General features: G+C 47.4%; 1 protein-coding gene and 1 long non-coding RNA gene across 2 annotated transcripts; one reads left to right on the forward strand and one right to left on the reverse strand.

Moving 5' to 3' along the window:
* Positions 1-52: 52 nt before the first annotated feature.
* LOC309331009 (actin-related protein 2-like) lies at positions 53-20,603 on the reverse strand. The gene is made up of 9 exons (XM_081843011.1): positions 20,434-20,603; positions 13,023-13,133; positions 10,964-11,179; positions 10,292-10,364; positions 7,402-7,538; positions 5,809-5,958; positions 4,224-4,369; positions 2,756-2,888; positions 53-2,587 (listed from the first exon to the last, which is right to left on the reverse strand). Exons 1-9 carry the CDS (start codon positions 20,479-20,481, stop codon positions 2,417-2,419), a joined length of 1,185 nt encoding a protein of 394 aa, XP_081699137.1. The 5' UTR covers positions 20,482-20,603; the 3' UTR covers positions 53-2,416.
* An 85-nt stretch (positions 20,604-20,688) lies between these two features.
* On the forward strand, positions 20,689-23,311 carry LOC309331045. Its single transcript, XR_014151702.1, has 2 exons — positions 20,689-20,793; positions 22,670-23,311. It is a non-coding gene; the product is annotated as an uncharacterized lncRNA (long non-coding RNA).
* The last annotated feature ends 301 nt before the right edge of the window (positions 23,312-23,612 follow it).

Consider the following 23,612-nt stretch of genomic DNA (forward strand, 5'->3'; position numbering starts at 1 on the left):
AGGTATTTAGCTGATTGTTCTTGTTGCTAAACAGAAAACCAGAGACATGGACAGTTTTGAAAAGCAGATCCATTTTTTTAAAAAATCAAGCTTCTTCCTCCCCCCCCCAAAAAAAATAATAATAATACCAAAACAAAATACCAAAAGAATTAGGAGGGTGACTTCTTGTACCTTCTCCTGAAGTTGATACAAAGAACAAAATTGGGGGGGGGGAGGCCAGTATGGAGTGGACCCATCCATTCATCCTCACACCAAAAACAATCTTGTCTTCTCCTGCTCTGGAGTGTAGGACTCAAACCAATGGCTTCAAGTTACAAGGAAGAAGATTCCGACTCAAGATCAGGAGGAAATTTCTGACAATAAGAGCTGTTTTGACAGTGGAACGGACACCCTCGGGAGGTGGTGGACTTTCCTTCCTCGGAGGTTTTTAAGGAGAGGTTGGGTGGCCATCTGTCAGGGATGCTTTAGCTGAGATTCCTGCATTGCAGGGAGTTGGACTAGATGACCCCAGGGGTCCCTTCCAACTCTACTATTCTATGATTCTATGAGTGTGCCAAGTGGGGGGAACACTCTGTCTCCTCCTGGCAAAGAGAGAGAGTAGACCTTTCTGGTTGGGGGCAGGGAACAGGCAGATAATGCCCAACTGCCTGGGTATTTATAAGCTGGCAAGCAAGTTTTAGTTGTCCTATAACTACAACAGGGGGTCCCAACCCCAAGTGAACCAGGTTGTCTCTTCATCGCCTCCTACCCCACTTTTAGGAAACAAATATTTGGGACTGCCTGAGGAGAAAGATAAGGGCAGGATATGGCAGTGATGGGGAATAATACTTTGGGATAAAATTGGCAGCTTCCTTTATTTCACTCCCCTCCCTCCTTCCCCAAATTTGGTGGAGCAACTATGCCTTCCATAGGAGCATGAAGGCCATAAACTGAACAGGAGCTCCTTCCCCGCCCCAAAGCCCATGGAATTTAAAAAAAAAACAAAAGTGAATTTCTTAAGGGGAGCTCTCAATTGTCCCTTTGCAAGTGGAGCTTGCTGTCAGCAGCAACAGTCATCTGATTGATGCTGGCAGTGAGCCAAGCACACACAGGACCTTGCAGACTCCGGCAACCAGCTGATTGGCGCCTGCAAAGTGTGGGGTCTTTGCTAGCAGTTTTGATTTCAACTCGTATGGGCAAAGGAAAATGGGTTGTGTGATGTTGGGGCCCCAGAGAAGAACGAAGGATCCAACGCACCAATGTATTAGAGCGGGCATGGCCAAACTTGGCCCTCCAGCTGTTTTGAGACTACAATTCCCATAATCCCTGACCACTGGTCCTGTTAGATAGGGATGATGGGAGTTGTAGTCCCAAAACAGCAGGCGGGCCAAGTTTGGCCATGCCTGTATTAGAGGATGCTAGCTCAACCAGCAAAGCTGCTTTGCAGGCCAGCAATGGGAGACCCTTACCCAGCACCCTCATGGCACCATAATATTGATCTATTGCTGTCTCTGCCCCCTGCCCTCGCTTGATCTACCCTCACCAATGAAAGGAGTGTTGCTGAACCTGGAAACAAGTCAGAAACAATTGTGGTGTGCATGTTCCATCACTGAAGCCTACAACTGATGTGTGTGTGTGTGTGTGTGTGTGAGAGAGAGAGAGAGAGAGAGAGAGAGAGAGAGAGAGAGAGAGAAGGCGGGGGGTGTCACCGCCCTTACACAATCCTAAAATTATAGCCACTTGAAAGAGTAGTCTTTAGAAAACTCAGAATACACAAGTAAAATAGATTTCTCCTTATAATTATTCTCTGGCTTGGTAATGAAGCCAAAGCTGTGCAGTTCAGCTACACTTGAGGGAAGACGACAGCATGGGAAAGGAATGAGATGTGAGATCTTTGCAGGGAGCAGAGGGAAAGCGAAGACTTAGGCCAGCAGTCAAGTGCTGCCACCCCCACCCTGCCAAACTCTCCCTGATCCCATGCTTAAGCATATGATCTCACAGCCATGAGGTCTGGACACTTGCTTCCTTCCCATTAAAGCGAAAGAAGGGAGGATGGGAATGGATGGATTTCCCTGAGCAAACATTTGCAGCATGTGCTGCACAGGAGATAATGTGGAGTGTGAAACTTGCAAGAGGTGGAGAATACTGACCTTTGGCCCCTAAACATGTGCGTTCCCCACCCCAGTGTGGGTGGGGAGAAGCTCTTTCCTGTGTGATGGGGCTTGCTCCTGTAAGCTCCATGAGGACAATGAACTTGGGAAAGCAAGGAAGACAATAACTAGATGCTTGGAATGCTTCTCCTATTTTCCCCAAACGGGGTATTTGTTTAAAAAAAGATATTTCACTGACCCACCCACATCCTGCACAGTGGTGGCTCAACAGAATAAGAAATTGGGCTGGAATGCATCAGGGCAAGGGAAATGGAAAGGGGGGGGTCCTATCGCACAGTCACCCCCAACTTCTCCAAGATGCGGACCCCCTTCTCGAGATATTCAGATCGTTGCAGCCAAAAGGTATCCTTGTCTTTCATGATGTCTGCGAGCACTGCCCCTCCCAAGAAGACCATGTGCTTCCGGCGGGGAGGGTCCTCAATGCGAATCTTGAATTTCTGGAAGAGAGAGAAAAAGGGGGGGTTAAAAGAAAGCAAACAGCAAGGAACATGCCACCTCCACTCACTGTTGTGTCTCTCCCCAGTTTGACTAGATCCCTCCTCCCCTCGGAGAGGCCACTAGGGGGCAGCAGCTCCATGCCCCATTACAGCACCCCCCCAACTCACCGATAACTTTTCCACATCCCCCTTCAGCACCCTTTCCAGGTACAACTGTTTGATCTCACGCTCCAGGCGGGAAGGCAGTCCTGGGTACATGGTAGAACCCCCAGAAAGCACAATGTGTTTGTAAAACTCAGCCCTATGATAATATAAAAGGGGGGGGGGTTAGAGGAGAACCGTAATGCTTTTATATCTAGGAAGAGGGGAGAAAGAGACAGTCACAGCCGGCCGGGTCCCCACTGAAATTTCTCACTAGAGCAAGCTGGTGATTGAGGAAAGCCGCCTCTGCCCATCTGTCATAGAGAGAACAAGTGGGGACCTGCAGCAAAATGTTGCAATGCAGAGTGCTCCTCTTCGCTGAGACTATTTACAGCCATGCCCTTTCTCAGGAGATTCCATTCCTTCCCCCCTCCCTGTTTTCTTTGCCAAATGACTCAAATTCCTGTTCAAGGTTGCAGTTAGCCGCCCATATCCTTTCCCACCATACAATCAGTCGGTATTCTGTCCGTACTAAACATGCTTAAGTCCTTCACGGGGCTATTAGGAGTTCTCCCACCCACACCTTTAAGGCCTTTGTCCAAAAGGGTCGCCCCGCCCTTTGTACTTCTGAATTTCTTAGGATTTTCCCAAACAGATACCTCCCCCCAAGTGCAGGCATGGGACTGTTTTGTCTACCACATGCAATGACATGTACAGTCTGAACATCAGGAGAAGTTGTTGTTGGCAGCTGTCTGTCTCGAGACAACGGAGTGTGCCTCCGGGGGTGAAGTCAAACCACTGCATTAGCAGCACCACAGTGACCTCCCCGGGGCACAAAGCTTGGGCAGTGTGTATGGAGGTCCTGGGCTGTCCAGGCAACAAAGCCCCCTTCTCAGCCTCTCTGATGTGGTCCAAAGGAAGTAGAGCAAGATGTTTGGCCCCAGCCTGGCTGCGGGAGTTGCCGGAAGGAGGCATACAAGGCGCCATCCGACTGTCTTAGGGACTCCACTCTGGATTTGTGTAGGATTTACTCTTTAGCCTTTTCTTCTCCAGAAGAAGAAGAGGAGGAGTTTGGATTTGATATCCCGCTTTATGACTACACAAAGGAGTCTCAAAGCAGCTAACATTCTCCTTTCCCTTCCTCCCCCACAACAAACACTCTGTGAGGTGAGTGGGGCTGAGAGACTTCAGAGAAGTGTGACTAGCCCAAGGTCACCCAGCAGCTGCATGTGGAGGAGTGGGGAATCGAACCCGGTTCACCAGATTACGAGTCCACCGCTCTTAACCACTACACCACACTGAGGGACCAGAAGAGGTCCCTCAAGAGAGTGGAGGCTTAGGATCAGAGTTTTCCTTCTCTTAGATTGGCTACTTTCCCAGGCTGACAAGCCCCATCACCCACATTCGGGTCAATTCAGAAACATATTCCTAAAGTCTGTCCCACGTTAACCTCTAGAGATGCCCCCCACATCCTCCTGGGCAACGCCCCCCTCACCGGGTGTCGATATCCGCTGCCTGGATGGTGTTGAAGAGGAGCTCAGCCACACCAACTCCTTCCACGTTGATGAGATGGGGCTGGAACAGGGCCTCAGGGGCCTCAAAGCGCTCGCCCCCAACTTTGATCACCCGTCCATCTGGAAGCTGTAGGGGCGAAACAAGAAAGGGTGGCACTAGTAGGCTGTGGAGCATGCCCCCCTCCTCTGCCTTCCAGCCAGGGGAAGAAAGAGGCATGAGCAAAGACCAAAGACACATTCCAGCCAGGCAAAAACATTCATGGAGGGAAGAGTCTTCAGGACCAGATGGAGGAGCCTGAAAAGCCACATTCGCCCCCACTTCCACTCCTGATCTAATTTATGGCCCCTGCCACAATCACTTTGCAAACATGATCTTCCCCTTTCTCTGCTCCTTGTTCCATTCATTCGACCTGTAAGGTCACTGAAATCATCTGGGGAAATTTTCCTCACGGACAACAGGGCAGTGACTTGAGAACGGGCATTTCCCGCCCCTGGTTACATGAACAAGCTTCCTGTAAAAACACATCCTTTAGCCTGGGCTTTCCCCGATTCCTAAGATTGCACTTTGTGATTACTGAATTCCTGCTTTTGTAATACTGTTTTGACTGGGTTTTATACTGTAAATTTTATATGCCGCTTAGAGATCTTAGAACATTAAGTGGTTTAGAAATACTTTTTAACCACAGTGGTACCTTGGTTTTTGAACAGCTTAGTTGTCAAACAAATTGGAACTCAAACGCCACAAACCTGGAAGTAAGCGTTCCAGTTTGTGAACATTTTTCGGAAGCCGAACATGCTCCGTTCTGAGTGCCACACTTCTGTTTTGAGTGATACGTTGGGGTCTGTCGGATAGTGAGTCCCGAGCACCCACGCAACATGGAGGTGATATTTGGAGCTGGCGCTTTTATTTTTGCTACTTATTTTGTGCTTTTTGTTTTTGCGGCTTTTTTGGTTAATTTGTTATTGTGACTGTGTGGAACCTAGCTCAGCTACTGATTGATTGATTGATTGATTGATTGATTGACTGATTGATTGTGTGACTGTTAATTCATATTAAATTGTTGTTTTAGGAGTTGTTTTCAAAAGCCTGGAACGGATTCATCCATTTTGCATTAATTTCTATGGGAAAGTATGCCTTGTTTTTAGAACGCTTTGGAAGTCACACGGACTTCCAGAACAGATTAAGTTTGAGAACCAAAGTACCACTGTATAGAAATTTTAAATAGATAAATTTATATTTATCAATTTCAGAGCAGGGGGTGGCATGGCTCGGGACATCCCCTGGGGCAGCCCTTAAACTGTGGAATTCTCTCCAGAACAGAGATGGGTCAGACACACTCGTTCTACAGTTTTTGTAGCATGCTGAGATGCATTGAGATGCTCTGGGCTTTGACAACCAAGTTATATATATGCTTTAGGGCCAATCCTACCTTTCTAACTAACTCATTTAAACTGGTTGCAATATTTTATACAGTTAACATTCTTGTAACTCATCCTAGGGCTCTTATGGTGAAGGACAGGCAAGAAATCCCGCCAACAGTAATTAATAACTCAGCTAATAATTACCGTATAGGACTCCACGAGCACGGTCGTCTCTTGAGCTAGCTTTTGCTCCTGCTCAATGTTGTAGCCGACGTAGCACAGCTTCTCCTTCATCATCCTGACTGTCTCAAAGTCAGCCGAGTGGTTAAAGGCATATCCACGCAGCAACAAGAGCTGTCAAAGCAGGGAGACAATGGGCAAAGCCCAAAACCATCAGTTGCATTGTATCAGCTGTCATTGCTAATGGCTTCCACCCACCCCTTGCAAAGCATCCTGGGAATATTTCATGGCGAAGGTGCTGAAAAACTTCTGTCAAGGATTCTTAAGCGCGCACACACTCACCCCTGGAGCACTCTGCCCATCTCACATTCCTAGAAACTAAATAAATAAATGGGGCGTATTTACTTGCCTTCTTGAGAGATGGTGGAGGCACATACACACACCCCACAAAAGTATAGGCACAGCCTCTGTGTAACAAACACACAATTCTAAACCTTTTTCCAGCAAGGAAGGTGTTCAAGAAGGAAAGTGTTGATAACAAGAAGGCAAAAGTTTCTGTACTTAGGAAATAATGGTCTCTGACACTGTCAATTTGTAACACACTCCATTATAGTTAAATTAGTCAAGTTAGGAGAAATAGAAACAAAACTAGGCCAGTGTGAAAGATGGGGGAGTAAAACTAAGGAGGCAATGCACCTCCCCACCCCTGGCCAAAAAAACCAACAACACCCCACCCAGCCCAGTGAGATTTGGGCATGCTCAATAGCCACAAAATGCCAGTTGCAAAAGAAAAATGGGGGGAAATGGAAAAGGGAGAGGGGTTGGAAGGATCCACTTTCCAATGGAGATAAACAAAGATCCACACTTTTGGAGAACTGTGTTCACTATTAGTATATAGGATAGCTAGAAATATAAAACCTCCACACAGAGAGGCAGTAGAGCAATACAGCTCCCGCCAATAGCATACTCGTAGTGAGTGCCAACAAAATTGGCATCATATAGAATTGAAGAGTTGGAACTATGAGGATCCTCTAGTTTTCCAAACTTTTTTAGATGTGCATCTTTTTGTGACACAGTAATTCCGTTTTACTAGCAAAGCGGAGGTTAAACAAACCCCTTTCCAGCCACAAGCAGAGTGCTGGGAGTGTTCATGCAAAACACCTACAGACTGCAGCCGACACACGTGGCATGACACAGTTTAGAAAGCTCTGATCTAGTCCAACCCCCCCTACAAGAGCCCAAGGGGGAAGCAGGTTTTTGAAATACATCCTCAAAAACAACAGGAGGAGGACTGAGCATGTCTGTAGCTGTGGAATGTTAAGTACTGGCTACAAATGGAACATGATGGGTGGTGTGTTTGTGTGAAATGGCCTAGCTTATATTAGTACGCCGGTGGGGGAATCCTGGAGGGCTGATATTCTGAACAGGAGCACCTCCTGTTAGGTGGTGAGGTTACACAGCAGTATTTTGATACAGGCGCTCCCTACTTGCTGATACACAGGTGCGCCAGCTTCACGAAAGGGTTTCAGCAGATCCTGCTCACTCATTTCTTTGATGCCCTATGTAGCATCCCCCACCTAGGGGGAGAAAGCCAGCGACGGCCTCTGCAGCCCTCACCTTGATGAGGTAGCGTGTGATGTCACGCCCCGCTATGTCCAGCCGGCGGGTGAGGTGGGGCAAGGAGAAGCCCTCGTAGACTGGGCAGATGTGGGTGACACCGTCCCCAGAGTCTACCACCACGCCTGTGAGAAGGCCTGAAAAAAGGTTTTCATATTAATTATGGCAACAGACTGTTTCAGTAGCATTTTCAAAGTGTACAAACCTCTTCACACAGTGTGTGTGTATCTAATTTTTACAACAACCCTGCAAGGTGGCCATCAAAGAGAATTACAGTGGTGCCTCGGGTTAAGTACTTAATTCGTTCTGGAGGTCCGTTCTTAACCTGAAACTGTTCTTAACCTGAAGCACCACTTTAGCTAATGTGGCCTTCTGCTGCCACTGCGCTGCCAGAGCACAATTTCTGTTCTTATCCTGAAGCAAAGTTCTTAACCTGAAGCTCTATTTCTGGGTTAGCGGAGTCTGTAACCTGAAGCATATGTAACCTGAAGTGTATGTAACCCGAGGTACCACTGTATTATCCCCAAGCTTCAGAGAGGAGGCGAAAGCTGAGATAATTTTAGATTGCCTAAGGGCACCTTTGGAGTTCATGGAAGAGGCAAGAATTCAACCGGTGTGTGTGTGTTAAACAAAAGTCTAAGCAGGAATCGAAATATGTACTGGCCTGAAGACAAGCCAGCTGACCTTGCCAGCCAATCAAGACACACCCAGCTCTATAAAACCATTACAATTTATTACAATTTATCTTTAAATATACGTATAGGTAAAGGTACCCCTGCCCGTACAGGCCAGTCGTGTCCAACTCTAGGGTTCTCTAGGGTTCTGCGCTCATCTCACTCAAGAGGCCTGGAGCCAGCGCTGTCCGCAGACACTTCCGGGTCACGTGGCCAGCGTGACAAAGCTGCTCTGGCGAGCCAGCACCAGCGCAGCACACTGAAACGCCGTTTACCTTCCCGCTATAAAGCGGTACCTATTTATCTACTTGCACTTAGGGGTGCTTTCGAACTGCTAGGTGGGCAGGAGCTGGGACCGAAAGACGGGAGCTCACCCCACCGCGGGGATTCGAACTGCCGACCATACGATCGGCAAGTCCTAGGCACTGAGGTTTTACCCACAGCGTCACCCGGTAAATGATGTTAAACATCATTTTCCCCTAGATAAATATATTACTAATTATCTCTAAAATCTTAGCTTTAAATGTTTAAATGTTTGCTTGAAAAAATATATAAATATGTATACATTAATTTCCTATATAGCAGCAAACAATTTGACTTTAAATCTGTTATATCTATTTTTTTTATATATACACAACAATCTTGTCTAATGCCCTAACTAGCTAGGCTTCACACTCTGACATGGGGGTGGGGGGAACCCCAGCAGCCTCCTCCCCTGGGCCTGCCCAGATACCAGAATTTCTTTTATTTGAAGAGTTGGCAGCATTTGCTAACTGCAGCGCGAACTCTGCTAGCAAAACCTTTGAAAACAGCTTGCAAGCCAACAACAGATCGACAGAAGAAAAGGATCTGGAACATTGTGGTCATGAATAAAATCACCAGTTACAAACTGTTATGGGGAGGGAAAGTACACTCAATGCAGACTTTTCAAAGGAAGCTGGATACCAACGGGAACTGATACCAACCAGGTGAATTCCTTCCAGTAGCACCTTAAAGACCAACTGAGTTAGTTCTAGGTATTCCTTAAAGACCAACTGAGTTAGTCAGTTGGTCTTTAAGGTGCTACTGGAAGGAATTTTTTTATTTTGTTTTGACCATGGCAGACCAACACGGCTACCTATCTGTAACTGCAACCAGGTGAATGAGTGAGACAAATTTTCACTTCTAAAAGCGCTTCTTGCTAGGGGTTTACATTGCAATCTCAGCAGCCTTTGTATGCAGTTTTACATGGGGTCCACACAACATCATCATCAACATGCCAGCCCATACTTTCATTAAATTAAATGTCATAGTTCAGTGGTAGTGTGCAGGCTGTTCATGTATAACGCCCAGATTCAATCCCCAATGACATCTCTCCCAGTCTCCTACCTGAAACACCCAGAGAGCTGATGTCCATTGCAGACAACATTGATTTAGATCATGGGTAGGCAAACTAAGGCCCAGGGGCCGGATCCGGCCCAATCACTTTCTAAATCTGGCCCGTGGACAGTCTGGGAATCAGCGTATTTTTACATGAGTAGAATATGTCATTTTATTTAAAATGCATCTCTGGGTTATTTGTGGGGCCTGCCTGGTGTTTTTACATGAGTAGAATGTGTGCTTTTATTTAAAATGCATCTCTGGGTTATTTGTGGGGCATAGGAATTCGTTCATTCCCCCCCCCAAAAAAAAATTCCTATGCCCCACAAATAACCCAGAGATGCATTTTAAATAAAAGCACATTCTACTCATGTAAAAACACGCTAATTCCCGGAACATCTGCGGGCCGGATTGAGAAGGCGATTGGGCCGGATCTGGGCCCCAAGCCTTAGTTTGCCTACCCATGTTCTAGAGCAACAGAACACTGTGACGAGTGCCAGAGCGCACAGAAATACTGTTTACCTTCCGGCCGCAGTGCTACCTATTTATTTACTTGCACTGGTGTGCTTTCCAACTGCTAAGTTGGCAGGAGCTGAGATAGAGCAACGAGAGCTCACTCCGTCGCAGGGATTTGAATTGCCGACCTTCTGATAGGCAAGCCCAAGAGGCTCTGTGGTTTAGACCACAGCGCCACCCGCGTCCCCTTTATTATTAACAGGACACAGATTGGGAATTAATACAATGTCTCCCTTAAACAATAAAACATGTGGGTCTTCCAAAAGATTTAACATGCATTAATACCATACCATTGCTTAACTCCTGGCCTCTCCCATCACACACCCCAGCCTCCAACTTACCTTGGGCGTAGAGGGTCAGCACTGCCTGGATAGCGATATAGACTCCTTCAAACTGGTACGTCTCAAACATCACCTGTGTTGCAAGGGCAAATGGGCAGTGAGCATTCGTTCTACAAGTCTCAGCCACCCCTAGAATTCCTGGCTATTCCCAAGTCCATACAGTGGTACCTCGGGTTACGTATGCTTCAGGTTACAGATGCTTCAAGTTACAGACTCCGCTAACCCAGAAATAGTACCTCAGGTTAAGAACTTTGCTTCAGGATGAGAACAGAAATCGTGTGGTGGCGGCACGGCGGCAGTGGGAGGCCCCATTAGCTAAAGTGGTGCTTCAGGTTAAGAACGGAGCTCCGGAACGAATTAAGTACTTAACCCAAGGTACCACTGTATTTCAATAGCCGCCAAGACCAGCCCCACTTACAGAACACAAGTTACCCAACCTCTCCCCAGGTTTCCTTATTTTTTATATTATTATAAAGTATACAAGAGGACCCAGGACCCTGCCTCAAGGAGCTTACAAAACTCTGCGGCCTATCTTGCTCCTGCCACAACAGATCCCATCACACTGATCCAGCCTCACATCTTGCAGGGACGGTTTGATGAACTCGTTTCTCACACCCCTGCTCTGGGACCCCGGCTTCTCCAAAGCTCCTCTGCTAATAACATCCCACCTACCTCAATGATCTTCTCCCGGTTCTTGGTGGGGTTCATGGGGGGCTCGGTAAGCAGGATCTTGCAGTTGCGGGGGTCGACATTGAGCTTCTCGGGCCCAAAGGTGTAGTCCCACAAGTACTTCATGTCGTCCCAGTTGCGCACGATCCCATTCTCCATGGGGTAGTTCACCTCCAGCATAGAGCGCAACTCGCTGGCTTCATCTCCCACCATGAGGTCCTGGCACGGGAAAGAGAAACAAAATTCAATTCTAACAACTTGGGGCCAGCTCACCTATGAGATCACCTTACCCCGCCCCCATGTGCCCACTCGGCCGTGCCAGTTGGCGGAATTGGCCCTGCCACAGGTGACACATAATATCCGCATTTGTCAGAACTCGATCGTTTGACGTGGCAGCGCCTGCAACTTGGGAATTCCCTGCCTATTGAGAGGAAGCAGAAACCTTCCATGTACTCTTTTCAGACCTGCTAAAGACATTTTTGTTTAGTCAGGCCTACCCAGACACCTAGAAAGCTGAGGTAATCTTAATCTATTTTAGTGTTTTGTATGTTTTTGTATGTTTTGTATGTTAAGTATGTTAATCTGTTTTAGTGTTTTGTATGTTTTTTGTTTTGTATGTTTTAAAGTATGCTTGTCATTTTTTCTTGATTTTGCTGCTTTTTACAATCAAGTGGCATATAAAGTTAATAAATAAATAAATAGTTATGCTGCTGGGCTACAGCTATACACCTGCGTGTGCAATACATGAGCCCCCGTGCCATGTCATCACAGAGCATAATCAGCCTTCAGATCATGGCCAAAACTTGGGCTCCCTTCACACAAACAGGTATCAAACTCCAACTAACAGTGTGGACTTAGATTGTTGGACCATATAAACAAGCAGACAAACCCTCAGGGTGACTTTAACTCCAATACTGTTCTTGCAGTGGGTGAATTATATGCCACTTCCGCCAGTTGTAGTAACTGTAGTTACACACACTCTCAGGAGTGCTAAAAAATCTATATTCGAAGCTTCCAGGGCCTCTCAGTAACTTTATGGCAGGGCTGGGGAACATTTTTTCCAATGGAGGGCCTGCAGGCTTTCTAAGCACTCTGCAATTGCTCAGCTGTTTCTTTTTTTCTCTCTTTAAAAAAAATAGTTTTTATTGGGGGTTTTTGTGTTACAAAGCAAACAGATAAGCAGGGAAAGTTACATCTATTGTCTTGACTTTCAATTCTTAAGTCTTTTTCACAAGATCGTTTACGTTTGGTGAAAAACATTTTTGTCATCGACATCTTGCAGTTGGGGGGAAAGGGAGGGGGAGATGGACTGGGGAAATTGTTCTTTCATTCTATTGCCTGTTCTTAGTATAGGGGGAGTTGTGTCATCATCACATTTGTGCATTTATTTATTTATTTATTTATTTTTATTGAAATTTGAGAGGTTAGGGGTTCCCAAGCTTGGTTGGTTGTGTTTAGTTGACTGGGGTGTGGTTCATTTGTGTGAGGGAGGAAGGCTAGGTTGTTGGGTCAGGTGAGCCGTATTTATTTGTATGCAGTTGGGGGGGGGATAGTGTTGCGTATGTAATAAAGGGGAACCACACTGAGGTCCTTGTCCTTGTGCTAGTTTGAGTTTGTTGGTTAACTTTTCCAGTAACTTTCCTGTTATTTTTTGGTACCAGTGGTCTATGTTCACTCCTGATAGGTCCTTCCAGTGTCTAGTTATGATATTTCTACCTGCCGAGAGTAAGTGACTTATGAGTTCCGTGTGTGTGTGTGTGTGTGTGTGTGTGTGTGTGTTGTTGTCCTGGGAGATATTTAATAAGGCAAGTTCTTGCACAGCTGTTTCTCTACCTCTTGCAAACACATGAAACAGAAGAGGAAGCAATACCTAGAGCAGAAGCCTAGAGAGCAAGAGTGGGCCCCTAACATCTGAAATGCTGAGGGCCACATGAAATTAGGCTGAGGGCCATTGGTTCCCCACCTTATCCATTGCAGAATAAAAAACAGCCCTCCACCCCCAACCGCATTTGACTGGCCTCACCACACACACCGAGATCTGAGGCCCACAGATGCTACTCACCTTGATCTCAATGTTGCCAACTTTGGCGGTGGAGCGGATGATAGGGCGGCCCACCAGAGCTGGGAAAATGTGCTCCGGGAAGTTTGACCCAGCAAAGCCACATTTTACAAACTGCAGGGAAAATGGGGGGGGGGGGGGGAGAAAAACAATGGTTGAGAGTAATTCAAGCATGGAAGAATGACACAGTGGGTAGGGGAGCCAGGGATGTAGGGAAAGGGTTGGTTCTATAGGACTCCTTTGTGGGCATTATTATTTAAGTTCATTCTTACAACAACCTTGTGAGGGAGGTCAGTAGTATTACCATCACCGTAATGTATTTGGGAGTGCAAAGGCGGCTTCCTTAAGGCTGGCTTATGATGCAAATGAGCAGCAACCACAATTTTCAAACTGGGGACTTTGCGGTTCCACTATTCTGCCTCTCTGCGTTGCCAATACTTCTGCTGCCTCCAAGTTCTAGGATTATCAGAGATGGAGCAAAACTTATCTCTATCAGTTTTCTACACACTACAGAATGCATTTTTCCTTTTAGCCCTTTATTTTTAAAGTGTTGTTCACACACACACCCCAACTCACAGGGACATTGCTCCATTCCCTTGATAATTTTTGCGTTTTTCATAGCCTAACAGCGGGGTTTTGAAGTAACTGCATTTTCTGAGCACCCTTTAAAACACAGTCTCATACACTATGCATTGCAGTAATCTAACCTGGAAGCTACCAAGCTTCATATTCATCCAAAGTTATTGGCAAAACTGACACGGCACCAAGCCCATTTCCCACGCAACTAGCAAAAGGATCACAATCCAAAGAACTTCCCGAAGGGAAATCTTTAATGGAACAGGGCAAGTTTATATGAGTGTCGGAGATATGCATCAGTCCTAGCCAGCATGGCCAACAGTCATCGAATCATAGAACTGTAGGGCAATCCAGGAATGTCTGAAAAAGAATCCTTGACAGATGGCCATCCCTCTGCTTAAAAACCTGTAATGAAACAGAGTCCACTACCTTCTGAGGTAGCCCATTCCACTGTTAAACAGCTCTTCCCATCAGAAAGTTCTCCCTAATGTTTAGTCAGAATCTCCTTTCTGGTAATTTAAACCCACTGCTTTGAGTCCTACTGTCTAGAGCAGCAGGAAACCAGATTGCTCCACCTTTCTTGTAACAGTGCTTCAGATATTTTATGCACCTTGTCCATGTCCTCGAGAATTACCAAGTGAAACCCATCAGATGCAACAGGACTAGACAATATTCTAGGGTGGACACCCCTTCAGATTCACCAGCAAAGTGGTCTTTCTCTCCCCCCCCCCCTTTCCCAATGTGCTTGTGTTATGCAACACGCTCCGCAGCAGCTGTTTTTGCAAGGCGCCCATAGTACTTCCTCAAAATCCCAGTTGTGCCCACTGGTCCCCAAAGGTGGCCAACCCCTGGTTTAAAAAGGGGGGGTATGTGTGTGTGAGAGAAAAGGCCAGCCTGAGAAGCTGCTCTGCTAGCTTGCTAAAGGCCTCTGGTTCTGGGCTGGGAAATGTGCCCTCAGACTAGACTGAGGAAACCAAACTGCAAAGGGGGAAGTGGAGAGGCAGGAAATGAAATGGCCAAATATGACTCACGGCAGAACAAACAGGCAACCGAGGAGGAAGTTGCTTGCACACCAAGAGCTCCAGAAATCTGCAGGCCCAAAACGAAGGGCGGGAGCATGGAGGCCTCTTTCTCCTGCTGAACTTTGCTACCAAGGGCTACTACCTCTGGCTGCCATGGCAGCTCTCCTGAATCAGGCAACAAAAACGAGCGGGGAAGGGCCGCAGCTGAGCAAAAGAGCACTTCTTTTGCAGGCAGAAAGCCTCAGGTTCAGTCTCCAGCATCTCCACATAGGGCTGGAAGAGCCCCCTGCATGAAACCCCAGAGATCTACTTCCAGTCACTGTAGATCAGGGGCCGCCAACCTGGCACCCATGGGCACAGTGACACTCACAAAAGCTTTCACTGGTGCCCCTGGGCAGGTGCCCCAGATTCCGAGCTTCCATTTTTATTTTTAAAGTAAGTATCTAGCCCTCCTAGGAAGTCATGGGACAAAATGTGCAGGTGCCTTCTAAGTGATTTCCGTGAAATCAGGGTGTGGTGTAGCCACCTTCTATATTTCCCCTGCTACTAAGGAATGCCCCCATTGCTCTTAGACAGCAAGTGTGTGTGTGTGTGTGTGTGTGTGTGTGTGTGTGTGTGTAAAAAATCAATATTGCGCTATCTCCACAATCAGTGCCAGCAGGACACAGTTTACTTCCCTGCTGGTAAGCATAAGGTTGTTGGTGGCTGCCTTTCTAATTTTGCGTTTTGCCACACTTCCCGTGGCAGCCATTTTGTGCTATGCCATGCCCCCTCCGCGGAAGCCATTTTGTGACAGGCGCCCCCTGCTCTCCCTCCAAAATTTGAAATGTGCTCACTTGTCCAAGAAGCAACTCCTGCTGTAGGCAAAACTGAACCAGATGGAATGAGGGAATGACTCAGTATAGGGCAGCTTCCTAAATTCCTGTTTCTATATTAACCTTTATGCAACTAATGGTTTGGCTGCTGAAATTTCTCAACCAGAAATTCAACACAGAAGCAGAAGGCTTTGTCAGAGGGTGGAGGCCAACCCTCCCACAGACCATAGTCCTCATTCAGAGCATTACAGGTCCGACCCCCAGCATCACAATATAGGGCTGGGGAAGTTTCTGCACCTGGAACCCTGTAGAGACACTGCTACTCTGCATAGACAGCACTGAACTAGGTAGACCAATGGTCTGATTCTGTACAAGGCAGCAGCTTCATATGAGACTTTTAATCTTATTAAAACATGGATTCAAGCCCCTTGTTGGGCAAGAGATTCCTGCTGCACTGACCCTTGTGTCCGCTTCAACAGTTCTATGATTCTATTTTCCTGTCTATATCAGCCTGTTATTCAAAACCATGAGGACTGGAATCTTACTCTTAGGGGAAGGCCCGTAGCTCATTGACAAGACCCCCTGTTTTTCCCAGGTTCAATTCCCTTTGGCATCTCCACATAGGGCTGTGGGATACCGCTGCCTAGAGAGCTGCTGCCAGTCAGTGTTGACAATACTGAGCTATATGGATCAATAGCCTGACTCAATATAAAGCAGAGCTCGCTATGTTTATAAACACTTCCCCTCCCCCTCTCTTTCTCTCTTATTTTCCGTTTAGAAATTAAAAACTGCCAGATCATGGAATAAGTAGGCTCCCTGCACACCAGCCAGTTTCTTTTGAGTTATGTTCAGCAGGTGGGGGAATGAAGTGGGTTTGGGAACAAAAAAGCAATGGAAAGCTGAGAGGACATGTGGGGGTGGCTTTGTTACCCACAGGGCTTTGCTGCAAATCACCGACAAAGCTGCGTTGAGAGGCAACTTTTTCCAGATTGCTGGAAAAGCTCAGTGCGTGCACAAGTGCGCAAACCCTCCCAGCATGCTCCCCAAAGAACCTGCCATGTGTGCACACACACACACTTCTCAAAGGATGCATTGCTTTCCAAAAACCTTATATAGCCTCCTCCAGAGAACATTAATATACTGCGGACCTCAACCCAGGGCTGCTTAAATCTCACGTCAAAGCACCAAATGTGGCCCTCCATGTCTCGCTATCTGGCCCTCTGAACTCTCTGTAGGCCACATCCGTCACTGGCCCTGCTTCACGAGTGTTTTTCCTGCCTGGAAAGTGTCACTGAAACTAGCGTAGAAACTAGTCGACAGCACAAAAGTATGGCCCACTTTTGTCTCTGGCCCTGCAGGCCAGTTGGCATGTGGCTTTCAGAAGATTTCCCAGAAGCCTAAGAATCTTGCCCATTGAACTGTCTGCTGTGTTATCCATGCCGGTTAATCTTAATTTATGCTTAATCTTCCCGGTAAATCTGCATGTATGAAATCCCACAGGCACAAGGCAAGACAGAGAGATCTACAGGTCAGTCGGGTGTTGCCAGCAGCAAGACTGCAGCATGTGGAACGGCCCAAGAGAAAGGGGCTAAATCAGCCAGAGACCGGCCTTTTCTCCCAGGGATTTCAGGGTTGCCTACAGTTCTTAAGAGGGGCAGGCTCACTTTGCAGGCAGAAGATGCCCAGTTCAATCTGGGGCTGAGAGAGACAGACGTCCCTCTCTCAGTGAGTCACTGCCAGCCACTGTAAAAATGCTGAGCTTAAGGGACCAACAGCCTGACTTCAGTATAAATAAGGCAGATTGATATTTAAATCCGCCCTTCATTAGAAACTCAAGCACTGGAATCTTGCTTTCTGTTTGGTGGAAGCTCAGAGGTAGAGTGGGACGCGGGTGGCGCTGTGGTCTAAACCACAGAGCCCAGGGCTTGCCAATCAGAAGGTTGGCGGTTCGAATCCCTGCAAGAGGGTGAGCTCCCGTTGCTCAGTCCCTGCTCCTGCCAACCTAGCAGTCTGAAAGCACATCAAAGTGCTAGTAGATAAATAGGTACCGCTCTGGTGGGAAGGTAAACGGCGTTTCCGTGCGCTGCTCTGGTTCGCCAGAAGCGGCTTAGTCATACTGGCCACATGACTCGGAAGCTGTACGCCGGCTCCCTCGGCCAAGAAAGCGAGATGAGCGCCGCAACCCCAGAGTCGGTCACAACTGGACCTCATGGTCAGGGGTACCTTTTTACCTTTACTGAGGTAGAGCAGCTGCTTACTAAGCTCAAAGTACAAAACACCTGCAGTCCAAAATTCAATCCCCAGCATCTACAGGTAAACTCTGGAGTGTCACTGCCAGTCAGTGCAGTGAACACTGAGAAAGACAGACCAGTCCATTTCCTATGTATGCATATGGGTGTCATGACATGCTGGAAACTGATTAAAACCATGGATGGAGAGAGCTGGAGTCACCGTCCTTACCTGGGTGTTCACAGCATTATCCCACACCCACTAAGTCAATTATTTAGTGGCCTTGCCATGTGAAATAACAAAATAACAAACACTTGTGAAATATGCAGCTTAAAATTTTTGAAAATATAGCTGAGGAAGACCAAAGCTCTGTGGTAAGAGCACCAGGTTTTGCATGTGAAAGGCTCAATCCCTGCCATCTCCAGGTAGGAAATGTCCCTTGCTTGAAACCCTGGAGTGCTGCTGCCATTCAGTGCGGGCAATATTGAACTAGATGGACCAAGGGCCTGACTCAGGAAATGGCAGCTTCCTATGTTTCCCCCTTGGACAGCGGTTTCCAGGTTCAACAGCACCTTGGGTAGACCATTTCTAGCACGATCATCCTCCTGAAATGTTTGGAAATCATAGAATTGTAGAGTCGGAAGGGACTAGTGTCATCTAGTCTAACCCCCTGCAATGCTGGAATACATGGGAATCGAACCCACAACCTTGGTATTATCAGCACCATGTTCTAACCAAGGGAACTAACTCACAGGAGTATCTAGTCTTAAAACATTGCAACCACCTTTAGCTGGGGCTGATGGAAGTTGTATAGTTGGAACATCTGGCAGTCACAGGTTGCTAGAGGCTGCATTATACCCTCCACAGCTGGATCCCTTAGCCTAAGGCTCTACAGCTCTGATCTCCAAACTGTTTTTATTTTATTTTTAAGCCCTAAAAGACTTACAAACAAATTTGGAGAAGGGCATCTATGTGGACTTTCCCACAGCTGTGCAGTTCCCCAATGAATTTCCTGTGTATCTAACCCCCATTCCCGCCATTAGGCCTAATTTCTGTATTAGTTTGTGGTCTACACTGTCTTGGTCATGTCGACAGAATGAAAGATGGCAGGATCTCCTGTGGGGAGCTGGCTTCAGGCACCAGGCCCATTGGCAGACCAGCTCTGAATTACAAAGATGTCTGCAAATGTGGCATGAAGGCTGGCAACATCAATCCCGCCATGTGGGAATCCCTTGCAGATGACCGCAGTGCTGGAGACATACGGTCAAGCCATACATCCACAGCAGTGACCAGAGGAGGAATGACTGCTGGGAGGAGAGCAGAGAGAAGAAACGCTCTGGGGCATCTGCAGCAGTACAACCGCATGTCTTCGTCTGCCCCAGCTGCAACAAAACATGTCTCTCCCCTGTCAGCCTCTGTAACTCTCCAATGGTTTGACTCCATCTCTGAAGGCACACTCCTCCACTGTCCCCCAAGACAGATGGATGCCGACCTTCCTCTTCTAGACTACTCCTTTCTCAACAACTGGCAGCTCAGAGCTTGAATGTATGGCCTGCACTTAAATTTAAACTGAATTATAAAAATCGCAGCAACAACAAAAGATACAGAACTGACTCCACTGAAAAGTATTTGTGTTTGGAGGAGCAAATGTGGAGGAGCAAATGGAGGAGTTGTGACCAAGACAAGGGCCACAATGGGTAACCTTTGATTTGGGGGGGGGGGTGTTCCCAAGCCAGAGACAAAAGTAAGTAGACCAACAAATGGTAAATTTTACCTTTCTACAATAGGTTGGTTATTAACACACACTCCTTTCTGTCCTTCATTCAGACAGGCAAGAGTCATTATCAAAGTTCATTCACACCAGAAAAAGCACTCAATCAAGGCCCGCGAGGGGTGTGGCCTGGGGAGAGGCCTGAGGGCCAGACACAGAAGTTTACAGGGCCACATTAAACTCCTGGCTTAAGGGGTTAGAGATCTTCACATTCTGCTTTCACACAATAGGTCATTATTCCACAGTCACAGAATGAGGATCACAGACTCCAGGGTAAAATCCAGGTCCCTAATTGATCTGGCTGAGCTAATCCAGTCCTCTATCCCCTAAGGAGTACACTGGTTAAATGTGAAGCCCCCCCTACCTGCATGGCCAAAGGTCAGCCATGCTGGGAGCTGTAGTTCAACAACACCCTGCCTAGAAGCTACACTCTTTCCCTGGAAGGCCACCAGCTTCATCTTTCCAGATGTATTTGGGGATGACCATGCTCACTATTTTGCGACGAGGTGGTGGGCCCTACAAAACTAAAAAACGAATGCCCTCCTGGGGTTCGACTGCGATGTCTCCAGGGCGCTCTGCACGTCCCCAGAGGCGCTCTTGCTCTTTCACTTCATAATCTCGAGCGCTTTCCAAATCTGCACGAACGGCTACAAGGTTGCAACAACCTCGCAAGGGAGGCAAGCCCGAGGGGGGGGGGAGGGGAATCACCCCAATATTGTGGGTCAAAACCTTGATGCTGCCCGAGGTCTCCCCGGGAGTTGCGGCAAGATCCGAGGCGAGCTCATCCCCGGCAGAGAGAAAGGGAGCTGGCTAAATCGGAACAAAGCCCCGATTGTCGGGCGCTCTCGGAGGCAACCCTGGAACACTCGGACGTGTTACACACACGCATTCGCACATCCACACGTTAGCCCCTTGGCACAGGCGGTGACGATGCCCCGCCGCGCCCACCCGCCACGCCCAGCTCCCTGGCACACTCTGTCCGCCAGCGCTTGCACGCTCACCCCGGTGCCGTTGTCACAAACCACCACGCGGCGGCCCTGGCTGTCCATGGCGGCGGCGGCGGCGGCGGCGAGTCGATGCCGCCTGCGGGTCGCGGGTTCGAGGCCGGCAGCGCCTTGTCAAGTCGCAGCAGCCGCCGCCCTCTCCGGCTTCGCCCAGCAGCAGGAAGCGCCGCCGCCCGGGTTCGGGGCAGGGCCAGCGCACGGAGCAGGCGCCGGAGCAGGGAGGGAGCCAAGCCCCGTCCGTGATGCAACATCCTGGGCTGGGAGAAAAAGGCAGCCAGGGAGGGAGGGACCGGGAAGGGCCACGGAGAAGGGCGGAGAACCGGGCAGGAACCGGGGGCTTGCAGCCGCCCCCAGCAGGTAGATGCGTCGGAGATCGCGAGGCTTTTTGCGCCTTTGCTCTTTCCCACTCTACACCTAGGAAAGACTCCCCGGAAGCCGGCTTGTACCATTGGGCCATCTCACTCAGTAATTTTCTGGGTACACGGACCTGTAAAGTAGGTTTGGCTCAAAGGTAGGTAAGGATCTAAGAGGAGCTTGCAGGATAAGGTCCATCATAGGCATGATAGAATCATCATAGAATTGTGCAGGAATCTCAACTAGATCATCCATGGCTGATGGCCATCCAGCCTCTGCCTTAAAACCTCCAGTGAAGAAAAGTCCACCACCTTTGGGGAGAGTCCATTCCACAGCTGAACAGCTCTTCCTGACAGAAAGTTATTCCCAATGTTGAGTCGGAATTTCCTTTGTTGTAACTTGAAGCCCATGGTTCAAATCCTACCCTCCGGAGCAGGAGAAAACAAGCTCGCTGCATCTTCCATCTGACTCCTGACAGCCCTTTAGATACTTGACCATATCTCCTCTCAGTCTCCTCTTTGCCAGGCTAAAGATACCAAATTCCCTCAACTGTTCCTCATAAAGCTTGGTTTCTAGACCTTTTATCATCTTGGTTGCCTTCCTCTGGACACGTTCCAGCTTGTCAATATCCTTCTTAAATTGTGGTGCCCAGAACTGGACACAGTATGCCAGGTGTGGTTTAAACCAAGGCAAAATAGAGCGCGACTATGACTCCCCTTTAATCGAGATACAGTGGTACCTCGGGTTACATACGCTTCAGGTTACATACTCCGCTAATCCAGAAATCGTGCTTCAGGTTAAGAACTTTGCTTCAGGATGAGAACAGAAATCGTCCTCTGGCGGCACGGTGGCAGCAGGAGGCCCCATTAGCTAAAGTGGTGCTTCAGGTTAAGAACAGTTTCAGGTTGAGTCCAGAACGAATTAAGTACTTAACCTGAGGTATCACTGTATTGTACTTCTGTTGATGCAGCCTAGAACAGCATTATCTATCTATCTATCTATCTATCTATTTATTTGCTGCATCACACTGTTGACTCATGCTAAGCTTGCGGTCTACTAAGACCCCTGGATCCTTTTCACATGTGCTACTGACAATCCAGGTGTTTCCCATCTTATATTTGTGCAGCTGGCTATTCCTTACCTTTGTCCCTATTGAATTTCATTTTGTTAGCTCATGCCCAGTTCTCCAATCTGTTAAGGTAATGAGCGTAGCCAGGCAGGTGGGGGGCAGCTGCCCCCCCACCAAGTAAATAAATAAAAATACTTAACTAACTGGTCAGTTGCGTTGCAGATAAGTTGGTTCTCCCCCCCCCCCAGCCTGCCCCCCCAAATCCTGGCTATACACATGGTTAAGCTCATCTTGAATCACAATATAGACAGAGTCCACAAAGACTTACTGTACAGTGGTACCTCGCAAGACGAATGCCTCGCAGGATGAAAAACGCGCAGGACGAAAGGGTTAATCGTTTTTTGAGTTGCTTCACAAGACGATTTTCCCTATGGGCTTGCTTCGCAAGACGTTTGTTTGCTTCCTTTTTCTTAAAGCCGTTAATACCCAGGGAATCCGCGCTCCGCAAGACGAAAAAATCGCAAGACGAAACAACTCGCAGAACGAATTAATTTCGTCTTGCGAGGCACCACTGTATACCCAACGAGGCGAGAAACCAAGAGATACTACAAGATTTCATAGATAAGCAGTGAGAGACTAAACCATACAGAAGATCAGAACCTTGATGGGAACAGCTCTGCAATTTCTCAATACCTCACTCAGCATACCTAGAAGGAAATTCAAGCCTTTACAAATGGGGCTTTCCATTTAAATTTAAGCACAGAGATGGCATAACACTGTAAGAAATTAATAACCTACTAACTTTACTAGTACTGCAGTGTGAAGGTGGGACTAATGTGGAGGACTCGGATGATGATTCTGGAGAAGATGGTCATGATTAGCAAGTAAAAAACACCACCACAGCAGAAAAGAGAAAGTTTCCTAAGTCAAATTGACCTGAAGAGTCTACAAAACCTTTATTATGTATGCTTCTATCCTCTAGTCTACATCGAGCTGAATGATGTTCACCATATCCTGAATCAGTTTGCTGCTTGATTAAACACTTGAATTGTGCCTTTTTTCTTCTGTTTGCTCTTAATGGGGGACATGGAAGCTCACCCCCCTTATTCTTGAGGCCTAAGTTACTGTAAACTGCCCTGTGATCTTCGGGTGAAGGGCAATACATTTAATAAATAAAAATAATAAATTGAGGTCTGTGGCCATTTCTACCCAGAACCACTCCCTGGAGATGGATCCTGCACGTACATGATTTCTGGGTTTACTTCTCAAGCTGTGGGTTAGGGTGGTGGTGGTTGGGGGGGGGGAAAGGGATGTATTGTTGGGAGAGATGCATAAACTGCTGTGTTATGCAAGCTCATAGTTGTGTTAAGCTTTAGATATAATTTTGGCTAATGTGAATATTTTGTCAATGGACTGGGTTCCATATCAAAACAAAAAGTACAAAAATTCCTATAATCCTGATATCATTTGCTTACAAGAAACCTACAAAAGAAAAACGAGCAAGTGATTTGTACTGCCCCCTAAAGGTGGGATTTGGTATAATTTGCCTGGATCCTCAAAAGCTAGGGGTGTGGCTTTATGGATTGCCAAGAAAACAGGCATTGTATATAATGATGTTCCAATAGATCAGAAGGGTTTTTTTTGTGTGTTTTTGAAACAACAACAACAAGAAGAAACTATAGAGAAACAAAAATTATACAATTGGTTCAGTCTATGCCCCTAACTCCACTCAACCTATTTTATCAGCTCTACT

The sequence above is a fragment of the Podarcis erhardii genome (genome assembly GCF_964252035.2).
Source record: "Podarcis erhardii genome assembly, chromosome: 15".
NCBI lineage: Eukaryota > Metazoa > Chordata > Lepidosauria > Squamata > Lacertidae > Podarcis > Podarcis erhardii.

What these genes read in the sequence shown, in the direction of transcription:
- LOC309331009 (XM_081843011.1), bottom strand. Translation starts at nt 20,481, where the DNA reads ATGGACAGCCAGGGCCGCCGCGTGGTGGTTTGTGACAACGGCACCGGG. An exon ending in TTTGTGACAACGGCACCGGG is followed by an intron (nt 13,134 to 20,433) that starts GTGAGCGTGCAA and finishes TTTTCCCTGCAG; the next exon opens with TTTGTAAAATGTGGCTTTGC. An exon ending in TCACACGCTACCTCATCAAG is followed by an intron (nt 5,959 to 7,401) that starts GTGAGGGCTGCA and finishes CTGCTTTGACAG; the next exon opens with CTCTTGTTGCTGCGTGGATA.